The following is a 20,067-nucleotide window of genomic DNA, read 5'->3' on the forward strand; positions in this document are numbered from 1 at the left end:
TAGCTATAGTAATCTACAGCAAACAATAGGGTTACCTTATTATTATTATTATTATTATTATTATTATTATTGCATTATTGTTTTACACCATTCCCTCAACAGTGAGTGCTAATCAACTAAAAATGGTAAATATGGATGGAGAGACAATCAGCCATAACTATCAAATTTAAAGACCAGTACAATGAATACATTAATATATTCAGTTTCATTTAAATATGTATACAGTAACAGTAAAAGAAAGCAATCATTTGTTGTGTATAAAATATTAAAACAATTCTGTGTTTTGGTTGTTTAGATGATACTATCGCTATTAAAACAATAAAAAATGCATTATTCATTCCGTCTAATAAATGAGTTGTTTGTAGTAATAGAATTATGTTTGACTGCTGTTTCTAGGAGCTTTCTGTAATTGTAACAATCACTTGAGCTTTGGACAAACATGACATTGTTTCCTTTTACATTGTTTCCTTTGCAGTTCTAGTGCTATACATTATAGTCAGTATTTTTTAAATATATACAGTCCAGAATTTTACAATGTTGATTGAAAATGTTGATGGTAGAACATAGATAGCAGAGCCTTTTCATGACTCTAACAAAATATAATGGGCTATTGATTTTAATGATGCATTGCAATGTGGTCATTGATTTGCTTTACAGTATAGTGCATACAAAATATATAGTTCAATGACAACAAGAGACATACTGAATTGTATTTTTTATTCAGTAACCAACCCCATAATAATACAGTATTTTTGCCTGCAAAAAATAAATATATTTTAGAAGGCAACAGAAACTGAATTCAACAGATAATCTTTCTGCAGATAGTGAGTCAAATAAAAACAGACCTCACTACACTTCCCCCTTCCCTTTTTCAGTGATATGCAAAGCCTTTGCGTTGGCTCTCAGGCTTGTGATGCTGAGTGCTCTAGGTTGCAGCATTGGTGATTCACAGGAAAAGTCTGGTGCATATTGTAAGGGAGGTTGCAGCGCCTCTCTGTGCTTATCTCTGCATTGTAGTCTACTGTACGTGCTGCTTTACTTGGAGAAGGGGGTTATTTAAGAAGGTGGGCTCCTAATGGAAAGTGAAGCTGACCCCTGCAAGAGGCAGCCATCACCCAAGGGAAATACACCTCAGTCTTGGATGTCTAATGCGATCCACAGTTTCTTCAGCTCATATGTTTTATCCCTTTTAGGTATATTTTCTCCCACAACGCATCTTATTTTTAAGAAGTAATAGAATGGATGGTGACTTTTTATTTTGTGAGCATCTCTCTGAAACCATCATGGCACGATCTCTGTGTACACTGGATTGCTACGAGGGAAAAGAATAACATGTGGCTATGGGATTAACTACTAAAGTTTTATTGTGCTGTGAATATTAAGGGAGTTTGGAGAAGAGCTAACCCTGGAGCTCCGGATGAGTGCTTCCATTGCACAGGCTGTGTGCCTGGGGTAGAGGACTGATCGCCTTCTGCTGATAAGGGATTGCATCCATACAGTATATTGATATCTCTGGATTGGTGGTCTTATTTCCTTCCAGAAAGGGGTCTGTGCCTGTGTTATTCACAATTGTTTGCTGCTTGATACTATGCAACAAACAGAGCATTTGGATTTGCTCCACACTAAAGGATTTTCCTGTTTTAATGCGGATTTCATCGTAGAAATATTATTAAATCCCTATTTTTGTCAAGCTTCCCTTCAGAAGATTGCAAAGGTGGAGCGACCGGAGGGAGCAGATGACGGACCCATTAATCCTTTCAATGCATGGGAAGACCCAGGAAACGCTGCTATGTAAACCGGGTGAAGGTTTCGATCTGGCTTTGGTCTTATATGAAACTAATGATTAGATTCCCTGCATTAGTTACTTTTGTATCGTCCTTATTATTCCTCCTTATCTTCAATACTAGCAGTGGTTATGGTCAGTCCATGGCGATCTGTTGCCAAGCCCTGGGGATCTGGATTGGAGATGTGATCTAGTGTGTGAATGCAGTGCTTACATACATTTATTTCTATATATGTGATCATGGTGATTACTTGAGCCGTTTAAAGAGAAAGTGTCAATTGCTGCTGTCTTGGCTTGTATTTATTTTTTCTAATCCATCCTATTCCCCCGCACTGGAAGTCCTCCCGTATCTAAATGGAATTAGTGGAGATCGAAGCCCCTTGTGTAAGGAACAGACATGGTCCATGGGCGCAGTTTGTTTCACAGTGAGTATATGTCTCCAGCTGCAGCTTGCAGCACATTACTTCTGTCTGTGTCTTATAATACTATACTTAATGCGGTTTAAAAGCTACCAGCCTGGCAAACACATTACCAAGCCTGATATTCTGATTGTATAGAATATTGATCTTGGCATAAGGCTGTGCACAAAGGTGAATGAAATAATAAAAGCTTGTACTGTACATTTTGCTGAGCATACATTGACATTCTGGAGCTGTAGCAGAAGTCCTTCCATATGCTTACTATGAGAAGTGGGGGGTGATGTTGCTGTGGTGAATCGAGGTATAACAGTGTCATTTTCTCTTCTGCAGTTATTAATAAATGCTGTACAAAGCAAAGTGCTTTAGTATGATAAAGCCCTTTATGACACTATAGGTATAAGTAATCCACAGCACTTCATATAGAACACTTGCATCGTCTGGATTTGATGGAAAATGACACCTAGTACTGTGTTTCTTCACAGTACTGTTGTTGTGTTTGTATAGAACTGCATTAAAATGGCTAGGACAATCAGTTTCACTACATTAAAAATTCAGAGACACTTTAACGTGTGTATATTAAGAAGGTACATTTCCATAACTCATTAAGAACCAAGGACAGCTCCGTTGGTGTGTCAATACAGTATATTGGTCTTTTGATACGGCTGTTTGTGTGTGTTCTCTGTAATAATCATTGCTCCCACAGTCCTTTTATATTTGCATTTAACTAAAGCCTAGAACATAACGAAATAGGTTATAATAAAGCATAATTATACAATGCATTGGACATTTATTCTAACCTTATCTCACATTGCATTTTTTAATGCACTTAATACTTTTATTGCAATTTTGAAAAAGATACCATCAAAGTCTAGTTTGTTCTGACTTTAATACTATTGGGTAGGAAAAATAAATAAATGTGTTTTCTTTTGGAACTGTAAATTTTAATTGGTGGTTGACTGCTGTAGCTACCTCAGTGTGCCAGGAGTTAAGCAGAGCACACATCACCTTATCTTGTGACAGAGTCAGTGAGACATAACGCATTGTCTGACATATCAGACACACTCTACATCCTCAAACGTGGCTTGTGTGATACAGAGAAGTTCAAGATAATCCTATGTGTATGTTGACTATATTAAATTAAATGAATTCTGCATCTAATGGAAAATAATCTGTCTATGTAAATAATCTGCAATGCTGGAAAGATCTTGGTGTGAGGCTCAGAAGGATGCCTGTAAGAAATGCGTTTAAATTTATTTATTTAGTAACAGTTTCTTATATAGCGCAGCAAATTCCGTTGCACTTTACAATTTTAAATGACAAATACCTTTTTTTATTGCAGTTGTAACAAGTCTAATTATTCTGCATGTGTTTTCGGCAACAAAAAAAGTAGGCGGTAAGTACTTCCCACAACGGTTTCCTCTACAAAGTTAGTTTGTTTAATAAAATGCTATTAATAGCTTTAAATATCAATATTAGTCTTAATGGTCTTCCTCTTTCTTCAGACAAACCAACCACTTCAGAAGGACAGAAATCAATGCAGTGTGGATCTTGGACAAAAAATTCAGATGGAGGAATATTTACCTCCCCCAATTACCCCAACAAGTACCCTCCTGACAGGGAGTGTATTTACATAATAGAAGGTAACTGCAGTTTAACACTGTTCAATTTATTTGCCAACATATTTTATGAGACTATTATATCTTATAAAATATTCTAATTATGATTTGCTTGAATTTATGGGTCAGATTCAGAGATGTATATAGATCTCTGTCCGCGATGATAGTCACAGTACCTCCCATGCTGCACCATGATTGACATTTTGCACCCATTTGGGGGTGTTAAAGGAGCCGCATTGGCCAACATTTCTGAAAATGGTGGTGACGTGGCCTGCCTCTGATGATGCAGCTTCACTGGCCCCAGATGACAGAAAACACCGGCCATCACACCTGATGGTTACTCAGATAGGGAATGATGTTCACGCAGATGATCCGATGCTGCGTCGGTGGATACAACAGTGGATCAGAAAAGCCAGCAGGAGGTATCTGTTTATACAAGACACCTCCTGTGACATCAGCATGTTATCGCACAGCCAATGGTACAAGGCCACAATAACGCACATCTGTGAATCCGGCCCTATGTTTTTTATATGGTGAAAACGCATTATTTCATTGATCAATATTAGCCAAAAAGGCAGATTTTAAATGAAAAAAGTTATCTCTGAATCATTTCTATATATAATTTTAGCAACCTGTAGAATTTTACTCTACCCACGCAGCATATATTTAAAAACAATGCTATAGATTGAGTAGGCACAAAGAGCAATACAAATGTTGCTGAATAAGGTTACTGCTGGGCATGCAATTAAACTTGAGGTATTTTTTGGATATATTTCACACATATTTCATCAGAATTAATAGAATTGTGAGTTTATATTAACATTCAATTACATTTTCCCCAATGTTTAGGGGACCGTACTATTTCTGTGGCCTACTATAAGGTATATCAACTCTTGGGGATAAAACAGGGACAGGTCTATTAAAACACACTGATGATATTGAGCCAGATATTATTATGTCCATAGTACAGATTCCATCAAGACAGACCTTTCTCTCAGCTAAAGAGATGGAACCTGAAACTGAGATAGTTACAGTATATAAATGTGGCAAGCCTCTTAATTATTCTTTGTAGGCCCATATTTACAGATAACCTAGATACTCTGGACTCTCTCTTATAACATATGTTTTAGGGGATCCAGCTTAGAAACGAGAAAGTAATCACAGCAAGATGTTGGATGTCATGGCCTAGGCAAAGACTTACTGTAGCGCAACATATGACTTGGGCCCCATTTAAATCCCTGACCACTAATTACACCCATTAAACACTCATACACAAACACCAAATAAATTGCACTTACTTCATTTTGGATAGTTCATCCAAGGCTCTTCGTCTGTCACTTATTCCCTATTTGTTGTCTTCTACCCTCATTACTGTCTTCTTTGTCTATTTTACTCATGCTCTACAGTACCTCTGATCAAAGTTCTACAATATACCATAAAGACCCTTCCGAGCAATAGCTGTTGCTGTCACTAATATCTCTTTTAGAAGGCCACTTGTTTTATCTTATACAGGCACAAAGAATTGATGTATGTATTGTGCGGCACAATACATCAATTAACAAAAAAAAAATCAACTAGAAGTGCACATGACTTTGCTGTCTTACTGTTACTTGTAACACTATTATCTGCATGTTTTCAGTAATGGGCCCATTCATTATTAGGATCCTGTTAGGGCCCCCTTATATTTAACAAACTCTGAAAATTGAAAGTTTTTAGAGTTTGTCTGTGGGAACCTACATATGTAGCCATGATCATCTTTCTGCGATGCGACATACTGCATGGCATGTCAGGCTGCAACTATTTGCAGCCGGAGATCACTCCATGAATTCCTTTATGAATCTGCATTGCAGCAAAGATAATCATGGCAACATGTGTATGCCATCTTCAGATTGCATTGGTTTCCAGATCCCCACACCTTCCCATGTGAAGGAACGCTGGATTGTGAAGAGGGTTCCAAATGAATTTCTCTGCATGCTGTGCAACCATGTGTATGCATGAACTCAGGTGACACATAAGCATGGTATATAATGTGTGTGGGGAAATTGTCACTGTGCTCGTGTAATGTGTAATATTTTTTATAATATGAATATTCAGCACCAGGATGTATACACAGAGATTGTATAATAAATTAATGTAAATAGTGCAAATAGTAATTAGGGATTAGATGTGACAGAACAGATGCATTTCTGTCTTCACTACCAAAGCAGCTTGTTTTCTAATGTAGTAATTTGTTCCACTGTGTTTTCACAGTTTTTTTCTGGTTTAATTGTAACATATTCAAGCAAATCATATTGTTATTGTATTAAGAAGGCTGTCATTATTGGCACCAATAATCGTAAATAGTATATGAAGAGTATATAACATTTAATATATCACATATTCTTTAGTGTTTTTAATAGGAATGACAATTTTATTGACTCAGCTAGATATTCACCAAAAAATGCCTCTTTTTGTTTGTTATAGATGGGATAGGATGGAGTTTTGGGTCAATAATACTCAATGCCTCATTTGCATTTATCATGGACATTGGGCCTAATTCAGACCTGATCACACCTTGTAGAGGTTAGCAATTAGAGAGTCGCCAACCAGACAGAGTGAAATACTGCCCCATGCAAGTCTGCGTACGCAGTGTGAAAAGCTTTTCAAAAGCCGGTCCGCTGCAAATCTGTGTGCAACTCACTGACCATCTAATGATTTTTCCAGTCTGTGCAGTCTGTGCGTAGCCCAGGAATTACTCCTACAGTGCGAAATAAACTGGCTGATCAGGCCGGAACTGACGTCACCCCCCCCCCCCCCCCCCTGAAAATGCTTGGGAACACCTGCGTATTTCCAGGAATTTCCATAAATGGCCCGTTCCCTCTCCCAAATACCCGCTTCCTGTCAAACAGCCTGCGTTTGCCTAGCAATAAAAAAAGACGCAGGATTTTTTCACAGTGTGGCCTTGCACCTGCGCATTATGATCCATATGCATGCGCAGTCATTCGATTATCGGCCGTTGTGCAATTTCACACAACAGCGATCAGGTCTGACTTAGGCCTTTTGGTGTGTAATTAGTCCATACCAGTGGTTGTTGACCCACAAACAGGAATAAAAGCACCTTCACTGTAAAGATGATTCCTGTTAAACCCTCAAGCAGCAGCTTTTTCAAGTACATTTGAGGCATATGATTATAATATCTCCAAGTAAATATATGGAAAGAATAAACTGCACATTTTTCACCCCACCACTAGAATAGTTTCCTTCCATTAAGGATTATTTATGTTGTTCTGAGCCTATTTTGGCACTTTCTAGATTCATTACATTGCAACATAAGTGTAAACCAGTGGTTCCTAAACTGAGTGCCGTGATACCCTGTTAGTGTCGCAGGGCACTTGCAAGGGTGCCACAGGTTGGTGGTCCACTGTCAAGTAACGTCATTTTTGGTCAATATTATAGGCAAAACTAGTGATGATGGCTAACATTCATAAAATATGTGGACAAAGAGAAATGTAACACTGTCCACCACCACATAACTTAAGCTAAGAATGAAAGTTAAGCACAAATTTTGAAGGTTATCTTGGCCTAGAGTTTCAGGAACATTCTTTAGCTTTATATTTTTATGTTTGCTCCTGTTCTGTGTATCTTATTTAGCTCAGCTACCTCTGTCTCTAGTACAGTAGGGTTCTCATTGGTGTATGTCACGTTATCTACTATTGCATTGGTTTTGGATACCTTTGTACTTATTTGTTGAATGTGATCTCTCTCTTTTAAATAGTTGTAGAAATAATTGGTATCACAACAATGGATTGTTTAAAATCATGGCAAAGATCTTTCGGTTTATCTTTGTACCTCCATATGGAGTAATTATTGTGAAGTAAAGTGGTCTGTGGGCAAATCACCATAAGACTCTGGAAAGCTGCAGAAGTATGTCTTTACTCATTGCAATCATGCTCTACAATGGCTGCAGATGCACTTCCTGAATAAAAAAAAAAACATTTCCTGTAGGATAAAGTGGATGGCAAAGATTTATCTTTCGCTCATCCACATACAGCATACTGTAAATCTACACCCTCTCTTTCTACATAAAGAACAATAAGTAGGTGTGTATTTGTAAGGGGTCCACTACAATATCCCGGCTGTCGGGATCCCGGTGCCCAACATACTGGCGCTGGGATCCCGACCGCCGGAATGCCTGCAGTGGGGCAAGTGCAAAAGAGCTTCTTGCAGGCACGGTGGCGCACTACATGCAACAAACTATTTATTCTCCCTCCAGGGATGTCGTGGACACCCCAAGAGGGAGAATAATTATTGGTATCCTAGCAGTCGGGATCCAGTCGCCAGTATGCTAAATGTCGTGATGCCAACAGCCGGGATATCGAATGCTTCCCATTTGTAAGACAGTGTCACAGATGTTGGATGTGAGGATAGTATGCAACAAAGAACAAACATATGCTAATAAAAATGGAAGATTAAGTAAAATAGGGGCAGATTCAGAGGTCGATGCTAATGGCACAGCCACTGCGTTTTTGTACACAGAGGCTATGTAAAGTTATCCAAAAGCTGCAGTAGGTGTCTTAAGTAAAATGTCCCTACTTCCAGCTTCTCTGATCTGCTGTTGCACCTGAAGATGCAGCATTGGATCAACTGCATGAACATTGGACATCTGAGTATCCTTAATGTTACTCAGGATGCCTGGAAAAATCATACTGCCTTGACCAGTGAAGCTGCATCCAAAGAGGCAGTCTCTTTCTTTGACAAGCCAAATAAATGGTGCTGGCATGCCCTCATTTTCTGCAATGCTGCCTGTCACGCAACCCCAAATGCCAGTAGCATTTCAATCATGCTGCAGCTTTTGGGAACTGCAAGCAACGTCACAGGACTTGATCTGCACATGCACAGTACGGCTTCTGCACTTGCACTGATCATTAATCATCAGAGATTTATGTAAATATCAGATCAGATATACTTCATTATCTGAATCAAGCCTATAGTCCTGGAAATTTCAATTAGACCTGGAAATTCTTCCAGACCTGGTTATAAAGAAAGGGGTTAGAGATGTGCCTTTTTTCGGAATAGGCTTATTATTAGGCAAGGGCATGGGACTGTCCTACACTCACTTCATTAGGTGCTTGTTCAGTGGCACCTGTTGCGCACATACAAAAGTAAGAATTAGAGATGAGCGCCTGAAATTTTTCGGGTTTTGTGTTTTGGTTTTGGGTTCGGTTCCGCGGCCGTGTTTTGGGTTCGACCGCGTTTTGGCAAAACCTCACCGAATTTTTTTTGTCGGATTCGGGTGTGTTTTGGATTCGGGTGTTTTTTTAAAAAAACACTAAAAAACAGCTTAAATCATAGAATTTGGGGGTCATTTTGATCCCATATTATTATTAACCTCAAAAACCATAATTTCCACTCATTTTCAGTCTATTCTGAATACCTTACACCTCACAATATTATTTTTAGTCCTAAAATTTGCACCAAGGTCGCTGGATGACTAAGCTAAGCGACACTAGTGGCCGACACAAACACCTGGCCCATCTAGGAGTGGCACTGCAGTGTCACGCAGGATGTCCCTTCCAAAAAACCCTCCCCAATCAGCACATGACGCAAAGAAAAAAAGAGGCGCAATGAGGTAGCTGACTGTGTGAGTAAGATAAGCGACCCTAGTGGCCGACACAAACACCGGGCCCATTTAGGAGTGGCACTGCAGTGTCACGCAGCATGTCCCTTCCAAAAAACCCTCCCCAATCAGCACATGACGCAAAGAAAAAAAGAGGCGCAATGAGGTAGCTGACTGTGTGAGTAAGATTAGCGACCCTAGTGGCCGACACAAACACCGGGCCCATTTAGGAGTGGCACTGCAGTGTCACGCAGGATGTCCCTTCCAAAAAACCCTCCCCAATCAGCACATGACGCAAAGAAAAAAAGAGGCGCAATGAGGTAGCTGACTGTGTGAGTAAGATTAGCGACCCTAGTGGCCGACACAAACACCGGGCCCATTTAGGAGTGGCACTGCAGTGTCACGCAGGATGTCCCTTCCAAAAAACCCTCCCCAATCAGCACATGACGCAAAGAAAAAAAGAGGCGCAATGAGGTAGCTGACTGTGTGAGTAAGATTAGCGACCCTAGTGGCCGACACAAACACCGGGCCCATTTAAGAGTGGCACTGCAGTGTCACGCAGGATGTCCCTTCCAAAAAACCCTCCCCAATCAGCACATGACGCAAAGAAAAAAAGAGGCGCAATGAGGTAGCTGACTGTGTGAGTAAGATTAGCGACCCTAGTGGCCGACAAAAACACCGGGCCCATTTAGGAGTGGCACTGCAGTGTCACGCAGGATGTCCCTTCCAAAAAACCCTCCCCAATCAGCACATGATGCAAAGAAAAAAGAGGCGCAATGAGGTAGCTGACTGTGTGAGTAAGATTAGCGACCCTAGTGGCCGACACAAACACCGGGCCCATTTAGGAGTGGCACTGCAGTGTCACGCAGGATGTCCCTTCCAAAAAACCCTCCCCAAACAGCACATGACGCAAAGAAAAATAAAAGAAAAAAGAGGTGCAAGATGGAATTGTCCTTGGGCCCTCCCACCCACCCTTATGTTGTATAAACAGGACATGCACACTTTAACCAACCCATCATTTCAGTGACAGGGTCTGCCACACGACTGTGACTGATATGACGGGTTGGTTTGGACCCCCCCCAAAAAAGAAGCAATTAATCTCTCCTTGCACAAACTGGCTCTACAGAGGCAAGATGTCCACCTCATCATCACCCTCCGATATATCACCGTGTACATCCCCCTCCTCACAGATTATCAATTCGTCCCCACTGGAATCCACCATCTCAGCTCCCTGTGTACTTTGTGGAGGCAATTGCTGCTGGTCAATGTCTCCGCGGAGGAATTGATTATAATTCATTTTAATGAACATCATCTTCTCCACATTTTCTGGATGTAACCTCGTACGCCGATTGCTGACAAGGTGAGCGGCGGCACTAAACACTCTTTCGGAGTACACACTTGTGGGAGGGCAACTTAGGTAGAATAAAGCCAGTTTGTGCAATGGCCTCCAAATTGCCTCTTTTTCCTGCCAGTATAAGTATGGACTGTGTGACGTGCCTACTTGGATGCGGTCACTCATATAATCCTCCACCATTCTTTCAATGGTGAGAGAATCATATGCAGTGACAGTAGACGACATGTCCGTAATCGTTGTCAGGTCCTTCAGTCCGGACCAGATGTCAGCATCAGCAGTCGCTCCAGACTGCCCTGCATCACCGCCAGCGGGTGGGCTCGGAATTCTGAGCCTTTTCCTCGCACCCCCAGTTGCGGGAGAATGTGAAGGAGGAGATGTTGACAGGTCGCGTTCCGCTTGACTTGACAATTTTCTCACCAGCAGGTCTTTCAACCCCAGCAGACTTGTGTCTGCCGGAAAGAGAGATCCAAGGTAGGCTTTAAATCTAGGATCGAGCACGGTGGCCAAAATGTAGTGCTCTGATTTCAACAGATTGACCACCCGTGAATCCTTGTTAAGCGAATTAAGGGCTCCATCCACAAGTCCCACATGCCTAGCGGAATCGCTCCGTGTTAGCTCCTCCTTCAATGTCTCCAGCTTCTTCTGCAAAAGCCTGATGAGGGGAATGACCTGACTCAGGCTGGCAGTGTCTGAACTGACTTCACGTGTGGCAAGTTCAAAGGGCATCAGAACCTTGCACAACGTTGAAATCATTCTCCACTGCGCTTGAGACAGGTGCATTCCACCTCCTATATCGTGCTCAATTGTATAGGCTTGAATGGCCTTTTGCTGCTCCTCCAACCTCTGAAGCATATAGAGGGTTGAATTCCACCTCGTTACCACTTCTTGCTTCAGATGATGGCAGGGCAGGTTCAGTAGTTTTTGGTGGTGCTCCAGTCTTTTGTACGTGGTGCCTGTACGCCGAAAGTGTCCCGCAATTTTTCTGGCCACCGACAGCATCTCTTGCACGCCCCTGTCGTTTTTTAAATAATTCTGCACCACCAAATTCAAGGTATGTGCAAAACATGGGACGTGCTGGAATTTGCCCATATTTAATGCACACACAATATTGCTGGCGTTGTCCGATGCCACAAATCCACAGGAGAGTCCAATTGGGGTAAGCCATTCCGCGATGATCTTCCTCAGTTGCCGTAAGAGGTTTTCAGCTGTGTGCGTATTCTGGAAACCGGTGATACAAAGCGTAGCCTGCCTAGGAAAGAGTTGGCGTTTGCGAGATGCTGCTACTGGTGCCGCCGCTGCTGTTCTTGCGGCGGGAGTCCATACATCTACCCAGTGGGCTGTCACAGTCATATAGTCCTGACCCTGCCCTGCTCCACTTGTCCACATGTCCGTGGTTAAGTGGACATTGGGTACAACTGCATTTTTTAGGACACTGGTGAGTCTTTTTCTGAGGTCCGTGTACATTCTCGGTATCGCCTGCCTAGAGAAGTGGAACCTAGATGGTATTTGGTAACGGGGGCACACTGCCTCAATAAATTGTCTAGTTCCCTGTGAACTAACGGCGGATACCGGACGCACGTCTAACACCAACATAGTTGTCAAGGCCTCAGTTATCCGCTTTGCAGCAGGATGACTGCTGTGATATTTCATCTTCCTCGCAAAGGACTGTTGAACAGTCAATTGCTTACTGGAAGTAGTACAAGTGGGCTTACGACTTCCCCTCTGGGATGACCATCGACTCCCAGCAGCAACAACAGCAGCGCCAGCAGCAGTAGGCGTTACACGCAAGGATGCATCGGAGGAATCCCAGGCAGGAGAGGACTCGTCAGAATTGCCAGTGACATTGCCTGCAGGACTATTGGCATTCCTGGGGAAGGAGGAAATTGACACTGAGGGAGTTGGTGGGGTGGTTTGCGTGAGCTTGGTTACAAGAGGAAGGGATTTACTGGTCAGTGGACTGCTTCCGCTGTCACCCAAAGTTTTTGAACTTGTCACTGACTTATTATGAATGCGCTGCAGGTGACGTATAAGGGAGGATGTTCCGAGGTGGTTAACGTCCTTACCCCTACTTATTACAGCTTGACAAAGGGAACACACGGCTTGACACCTGTTGTCCGCATTTCTGTTGAAATAGTTCCACACCGAAGAGCTGATTTTTTTGGTATTTTCACCAGGCATGTCAACGGCCATATTCCTCCCACGGACAACAGGTGTCTCCCCGGGTGCCTGACTTAAACAAACCACCTCACCATCAGAATCCTCCTGGTCAATTTCCTCCCCAGCGCCAGCAACACCCATATCCTCCTCATCCTGGTGTACTTCAACACTGACATCTTCAATCTGACTATCAGGAACTGGACTGCGGGTGCTCCTTCCAGCACTTGCAGGGGGCGTGCAAATGGTGGAAGGCGCATGCTCTTCACGTCCAGTGTTGGGAAGGTCAGGCATCGCAACCGACACAATTGGACTCTCCTTGTGGATTTGGGATTTCGAAGAACGCACAGTTCTTTGCGGTGCTACTGCTTTTGCCAGCTTGAGTCTTTTCATTTTTCTAGCGAGAGGCTGAGTGCCTCCATCCTCATGTGAAGCTGAACCACTAGCCATGAACATAGGCCAGGGCCTCAGCCGTTCCTTGCCACTCCGTGTGGTAAATGGCATATTGGCAAGTTTACGCTTCTCCTCCGACAATTTTATTTTAGGTTTTGGAGTCCTTTTTTTACTGATATTTGGTGTTTTGGATTTGACATGCTCTGTACTATGACATTGGGCATCGGCCTTGGCAGACGACGTTGCTGGCATTTCATCGTCTCGGCCATGACTAGTGGCAGCAGCTTCAGCACGAGGTGGAAGTGGATCTTGATCTTTCCCTAATTTTGGAACCTCAACATTTTTGTTCTCCATATTTTAATAGGCACAACTAAAAGGCACCTCAGGTAAACAATGGAGATGGATGGATACTAGTATACAATTATGGACGGACTGCCGAGTTCCGACACAGAGGTAGCTACAGCCGTGAACTACCGTACTGTGTCTGCTGCTAATATAGACTGGTTGATAAAGAGATGTCGTAGTATGTATGTATGAAGAAGAAAGAAAAAAAAAACACGGTTAGGTGGTATACAATTATGGACGGACTGCCGAGTGCCGACACAGAGGTAGCCACAGCCGTGAACTACCGTACTGTACTGTGTCTGCTGCTAATATAGACTGGTTGATAAAGAGATGTCGTAGTATGTATGTATGAAGAAGAAAGAAAAAAAAGCCACGGGTAGGTGGTATACAATTATGGACGGACTGCCGAGTGCCGACACAGAGGTAGCCACAGCCGTGAACTACCGTACTGTACTGTGTCTGCTGCTAATATAGACTGGTTGATAAAGAGATGTAGTAGTATGTATGTATGAAGAAGAAAGAAAAAAAAGCCACGGGTAGGTGGTATACAATTATGGACGGACTGCCGAGTGCCGACACAGAGGTAGCCACAGCCGTGAACTACCGTACTGTACTGTGTCTGCTGCTAATATAGACTGGTTGATAAAGAGATGTAGTAGTATGTATGTATGAAGAAGAAAGAAAAAAAAACCACGGTTAGGTGGTATACAATTATGGACGGACTGCCGAGTGCCGACACAGAGGTAGCCACAGCCGTGAACTACCGTACTGTACTGTGTCTGCTGCTAATATAGACTGGTTGATAAAGAGATGTCGTAGTATGTATGTATGAAGAAGAAAGAAAAAAAAAACCACGGTTAGGTGGTATACAATTATGGACGGACTGCCGAGTGCCGACACAGAGGTAGCCACAGCCGTGAACTACCGTACTGTACTGTGTCTGCTGCTAATATAGACTGGTTGATAAAGAGATGTCGTAGTATGTATGTATAAAGAAGAAAGAAAAAAAAACCACGGTTAGGTGGTATACAATTATGGACGGACTGCCGAGTGCCGACACAGAGGTAGCCACAGCCGTGAACTACCGTACTGTACTGTGTCTGCTGCTAATATAGACTGGTTGATAAAGAGATGTCGTAGTATGTATGTATGAAGAAGAAAGAAAAAAAAACCACGGTTAGGTGGTATACAATTATGGACGGACTGCCGAGTGCCGACACAGAGGTAGCCACAGCCGTGAACTACCGTACTGTACTGTGTCTGCTGCTAATATAGACTGGTTGATAAAGAGATGTCGTAGTATGTATGTATAAAGAAGAAAGAAAAAAAAAACCACGGTTAGGTGGTATACAATTATGGACGGACTGCCGAGTGCCGACACAGAGGTAGCCACAGCCGTGAACTACCGTACTGTACTGTGTCTGCTGCTAATATAGACTGGTTGATAAAGAGATGTAGTAGTATGTATGTATAAAGAAGAAAGAAAAAAAAAACACGGGTAGGTGGTATACAATTATGGATGGACTGCCGAGTGCCGACACAGAGGTAGCTACAGCCGTGAACTACCGTACTGTGTCTGCTGCGACTGGATGATAAATAATGATATAAAAAATATATATATATCACTACTGCAGCCGGACAGGTATATATATTATATAATGACGGACCTGCTGGACACTGTCTGTCAGCAGAATGAGTTTTTTATAGAATAAAAAAAAACACCACACAAGTGAAGTCACACGACGAGTGTTTAACTTTTTCAGGCAATCACAATATAGTATACTACTAACTATACTGGTGGTCAGTGTGGTCAGGTCACTGGTCAGTCACACTGGCAGTGGCACTCCTGCAGCAAAAGTGTGCACTGTTTAATTTTAATATAATATGTACTCCTGGCTCCTGCTATAACCTATAACTGGCACTGCAGTGCTCCCCAGTCTCCCCCACAATTATAAGCTGTGTGAGCTGAGCACAGTCAGATATATAATATATACATAGATGATGCAGCACACTGGGCTGAGCAGTGCACACAGATATGGTATGTGACTGTCTTGTACTCCTGGCTCCTGCTATAACCTATAACTGGCACTGCAGTGCTCCCCAGTCTCCCCCACAATTATAAGCTGTGTGAGCTGAGCACAGTCAGATATATAATATATACATAGATGATGCAGGCATGCAGCACACTGGGCTGAGCAGTGCACACAGATATGGTATGTGACTGAGTCACTGTGTGTACCGTTTTTTTCAGGCAGAGAACGGATATATTAAATAAAACAACTGCACTGCTGGTGGTCACTGTGGTCAGTCACTAAACTCTGCACTCTCTTCTACAGTATCAGCCTCAGGTCAATCTCTCTCTCTCTCTCTCTCTCCTAATCTAAATGGAGAGGACGCCAGCCACGTCCTCTCCCTATCAATCTCAATGCACGTGTGAAAATGGCGGCGACGCGCGGCTCCTTATATAGAATCCGAGTCTCGCGAGAATCCGACAGCGTCATGATGACGTTCGGGTGCGCTCGGGTTAACCGAGCAAGGCGGGAAGATCCGAGTCGCTCGGACCCGTGAAAAAAAACATGAAGTTCGTGCGGGTTCGGATTCAGAGAAACCGAACCCGCTCATCTCTAGTAAGAATGCACCACATAGTTGTTGTGCCTGTTGGAAGATCCCTATACCGTTCCGACTCTGTCAAACATGACAGGGATCTGGATGCAGACAGTCTTCCCAGAGAACAATGGTCTTAAGTAGAGATGAGCATTTTGGATTCCACAGAATCTGAGCTGCTACGAACATTAGGATCATCGACGCTGGGAAGAGGACTTTGACCTTGATGTGGAATCCGAGTCTGGTGGGAATACCTGAGCCACGGATTCCACGTAGAGGCCAAACAACATCTTACTGGCATTGAATTCTCTCTGGACTTGGACTCCTATGAGGTACTGTGGCCTGAACTCGGTGCCATTTCACTCAATGCATGCTGACGAATGCTGTGCAATACACTGCTGTTTAGGCTGTGCTGTGTACATCCAGAGACTAAATAGTGACTGTATATATAGGGGCATGCTGCATTGTACTCTGCAGTTAAGGCTGTACTGTGTGTCCATCCAGAGACTAATTGTGGCTGTGCACTGTGTGTGCAGTATAGTATCTGTATAGGGACACACTGCACTGTACTCTGCTGTTTAATCTGCTCTATGTCCATCCAGAGACTCCAGACTAATTGTGGCTGTGCAGTACAGTGACAGTATAGATGAGCACACTTCACTGTACTCTGCTGTTTAGGCAGTGCTATGTCCATCCAGAGACTCCAGATTAATTACGGCTGTGCAGATTAGTGACTGTATAGAGGGGTACACTGTGCTGTACTCTGTTGTTTAAGCTGTGCTGTGTACCTCCGGAGACTCCAGACTAATTGTGGCTGTGCAGTATAGAGACTGTATAAGGGCACACAGTGCTGTACTCTGCTGTTTTGACTAGCTGTGTCCATACAGAGACCCAAGACTAATTGTGGCTGTGCACTATAGTGACTGTGTATATAGGCTGGGGCATGCTGCACGCTGCTGAATGTTGCACTGTACTCTGCTATATTGACTGTGCTTTTTCAAGTGCGCTTTGTTTACATGTTCATCTATAAGCCCTGTGATCTGCACAGTTCAAACCAAGCTACGAGTTTAAAAATAGAAAAAAAAAATCTATTGTTTTTGTACTGGTTGGTTGGTGTACTTTACTCAAGTGTGCTCTGTTCACGTACATCTATAAGCCCTGTGATCTGCACAGCATGAACCAAGCTACAAGTTTAAAAGTAGAAAAATAAAATATATCTAGATTTTTTGTACTGGTTGGTTGGTGTTTTTTACTCAAGTGCATTTTGTTCATGTGCATTTATAAGCCCTGTGATCAGCGCAGTGATATGCAACTTGACAAATGGATAACTCTAAGTTTAGAGAAGAGAAACCAAATACTAGTGCAGCATCTGCTGCCACCAGTCATGATGCTGATGCTAGTCCAACAATGTCACCTACTAAAGCTGATGCTCAAGGGCATAGCGGGTCTACTTCAGGGCATCTAAAATCAAAAACCCAAAACACAGTGTTAAAGAAAAAGACACCTCTTATAAAGGGAAGGTTTGGTGCAAAAAAACATAAAATTGTCAACATGCCATTCACCACACGCAGTAACAAGGAAAGGCTTAGACCTAGGCCTTTATTTCTGAGTGGTGGTTCTGCAACTGTCAGTGAGGCATCTTCTTCTGCCTCTCATGATGATAAACAGTGGTAGCTGCTCAATAATTACTGCAGATAATTATGTATTAGGTGCTAAAAGAGGGGAGGAGTCACAAACAAAAAGCAGACAGAGAAGGTGTGTGTGGGGGGGGGGTCTTCCTTCCCTGGTATCCACCAAGCACACTGACAATTACCTGTAACAATACCTGAACCTATCTGGTAATAGAATTTCAGAGAAATTAGTCACATGTGTTTGCAAAGACATGTTTAGCTGCTGCCCATGTCAAGGTTTCTCCGATATCAGCAGTCCTAACACTACATAGTAGCAGTGCCCACGTTGGGCCATATGATTTGTCTACAGTAAGGCCTCATGATAAAGGCTCATAAATAAATGCATCCAGACAGAGGGCTATCTTACCTGGGAGCCATCCCTAGGATCTCCTATTAGCACTACAAGGACCAGCATGTCTTCCAAATGCTGCTCCCATTCAATGTCTTCTCACACATGCAGACAAACAGTGGTAGCTGCTCAATCATTCCTGGAGATAATTATGTATCAGGTACCAAAAGAGGGGAGGGGTCACAAACAAACAGCAGACAGGGAGGGGGGTGCTTTACCCCCCTGATATCCACCAAGAACACTGACAATTACCTTTAGAAATACCTGAACATATCTGGTAATAGAATTTCAGAGAAATTGGTCACATGCATTTGCAAAGACATGTGTAGCTGCTGAGCCACATCAAGGCTTCTCTGATATCAGCAGTCCTAACACTACATAATAGCAGTGCCCACATAGGGCTATGTGATTTGACTACAGTAAGGCCTCATGATGATGCTAGAACTTTTCACTCAGAGTCTAGCAGATGTGTCCAAAAAATGAAAACCAGTAGAACAAACTGTGTCTTCAGAACTGTCAAACATTCCTAACAAATGTTTAGGGGTGTTCACGTTAGCTATGTGTAAGTCTGACATTTCTCACACTGTCCTCATAGAGAAGCTTCTTTCACCTCCTTCCACCATTTCTGCACCTGTGGGGAGCGATACAAGTAAAGATGGTGATAAGGGCATACAGTAATTGAAATTGACGATTCATGCATGGAAGTGGAACAAGATGAGAGAGATATGTGTATACTACTAATATCTGACACTGAAGATGTTGATGATGTTGTTTGTGTAAGTCAGCCACCAGTGGCTGCAGTTCTTTCCCATGATAAAAAGAAAGCCATTGTGATGCATGGGCATAAGACCAAAAAAGTCACCTCTAGGGTGTGGCATTATGTTTACCCAAATCCTGACAATGTTTGCAATGGCATCTGCTTCATTGGGGGCCAAAGAAGAAGTAGGGTTGTTAGCCATCTAGGCACCTCCACCAGGTTACGTCTTTTGTGGTGAGTTCAAGAAATTTATTTTACAAGATTGTTATTAATTAACACCCTCATCATCAACCTCCTAATTAGTGATAAAAGATTGTCCTTCCAAAAAACCTTTGTGGAGGCCCAAACAAAGAAAGGACTTCAGACACAAAAGTGTATGTCTTTGTCGCTAAAGTGCTTCGTTTCTTTAACTGTGCGTGTCCTTTTTAATATCCAACATGAGGCCATAAGGGTGGGAGGGAGGACCCAAGGACAATTCCATATTGCACCAAGTCACATTTCTGCCACTGCTGTGTGGCAATGTTAAAATAGAAGCGCTATAAACTGCCATGTGTCTGTGCCGCTGCTCCGTTCGCTGTAGCCCAATAATGGTGAAAACAATATCATAAACTGTGAGGTGACTGGAAATTAATGTCACCAAGGTTAATAATACTCTAGGAACATAAAAAGACCAACATTAAGTAATTTTAGTTTTTTTGTCAATTTAAAAAAAAAATCTAAATCCAAAACCAGTCACTGAGGTTTGGCAAATCCAGATCCTAATCCAGCAATAATGGTCCGGTGCACATCTCTAGTCTTAAAAGATTTTATTATGAGTCACAATTTGAAGCCCTGCAGAGCATCTTGCACGTTGTTCTCAACTTGTGGTCTAAGAGCCTAATTCAGACATGATCGCAGCAGCAACATTTTTCTCTAATGGGCAAAACCATGTGCATTGCAGGTGGGGCAGATATAAAATGTGCAGAGAGAGTTAGATTTGGGTGGAGTATGTTCAAACTGAAAACTTAATGGCAGTATAAAAATAAAG

At 42.5% G+C, this 20,067-nt stretch overlaps 1 protein-coding gene across 1 annotated transcript in view; it reads left to right on the forward strand.

Annotated features, from left to right (window-relative positions):
• Positions 1–930: 930 nt before the first annotated feature.
• Positions 931–20,067, forward strand: part of NETO1 (neuropilin and tolloid like 1) — a 285,056-nt gene continuing 265,919 nt past the window's right edge. The window contains exons 1-3 of the mRNA XM_063924971.1: positions 931–2,208; positions 3,542–3,595; positions 3,705–3,842. Coding sequence (XP_063781041.1) covers positions 2,181–2,208; positions 3,542–3,595; positions 3,705–3,842 — 220 coding nt within the window. The 5' untranslated portion in view covers positions 931–2,180. The remainder of the gene's footprint in view (positions 2,209–3,541; positions 3,596–3,704; positions 3,843–20,067) is intronic.

The sequence above is a fragment of the Pseudophryne corroboree genome, chromosome 5 (assembly GCF_028390025.1).
Source record: "Pseudophryne corroboree isolate aPseCor3 chromosome 5, aPseCor3.hap2, whole genome shotgun sequence".
NCBI classification, from domain to species: domain Eukaryota; kingdom Metazoa; phylum Chordata; class Amphibia; order Anura; family Myobatrachidae; genus Pseudophryne; species Pseudophryne corroboree.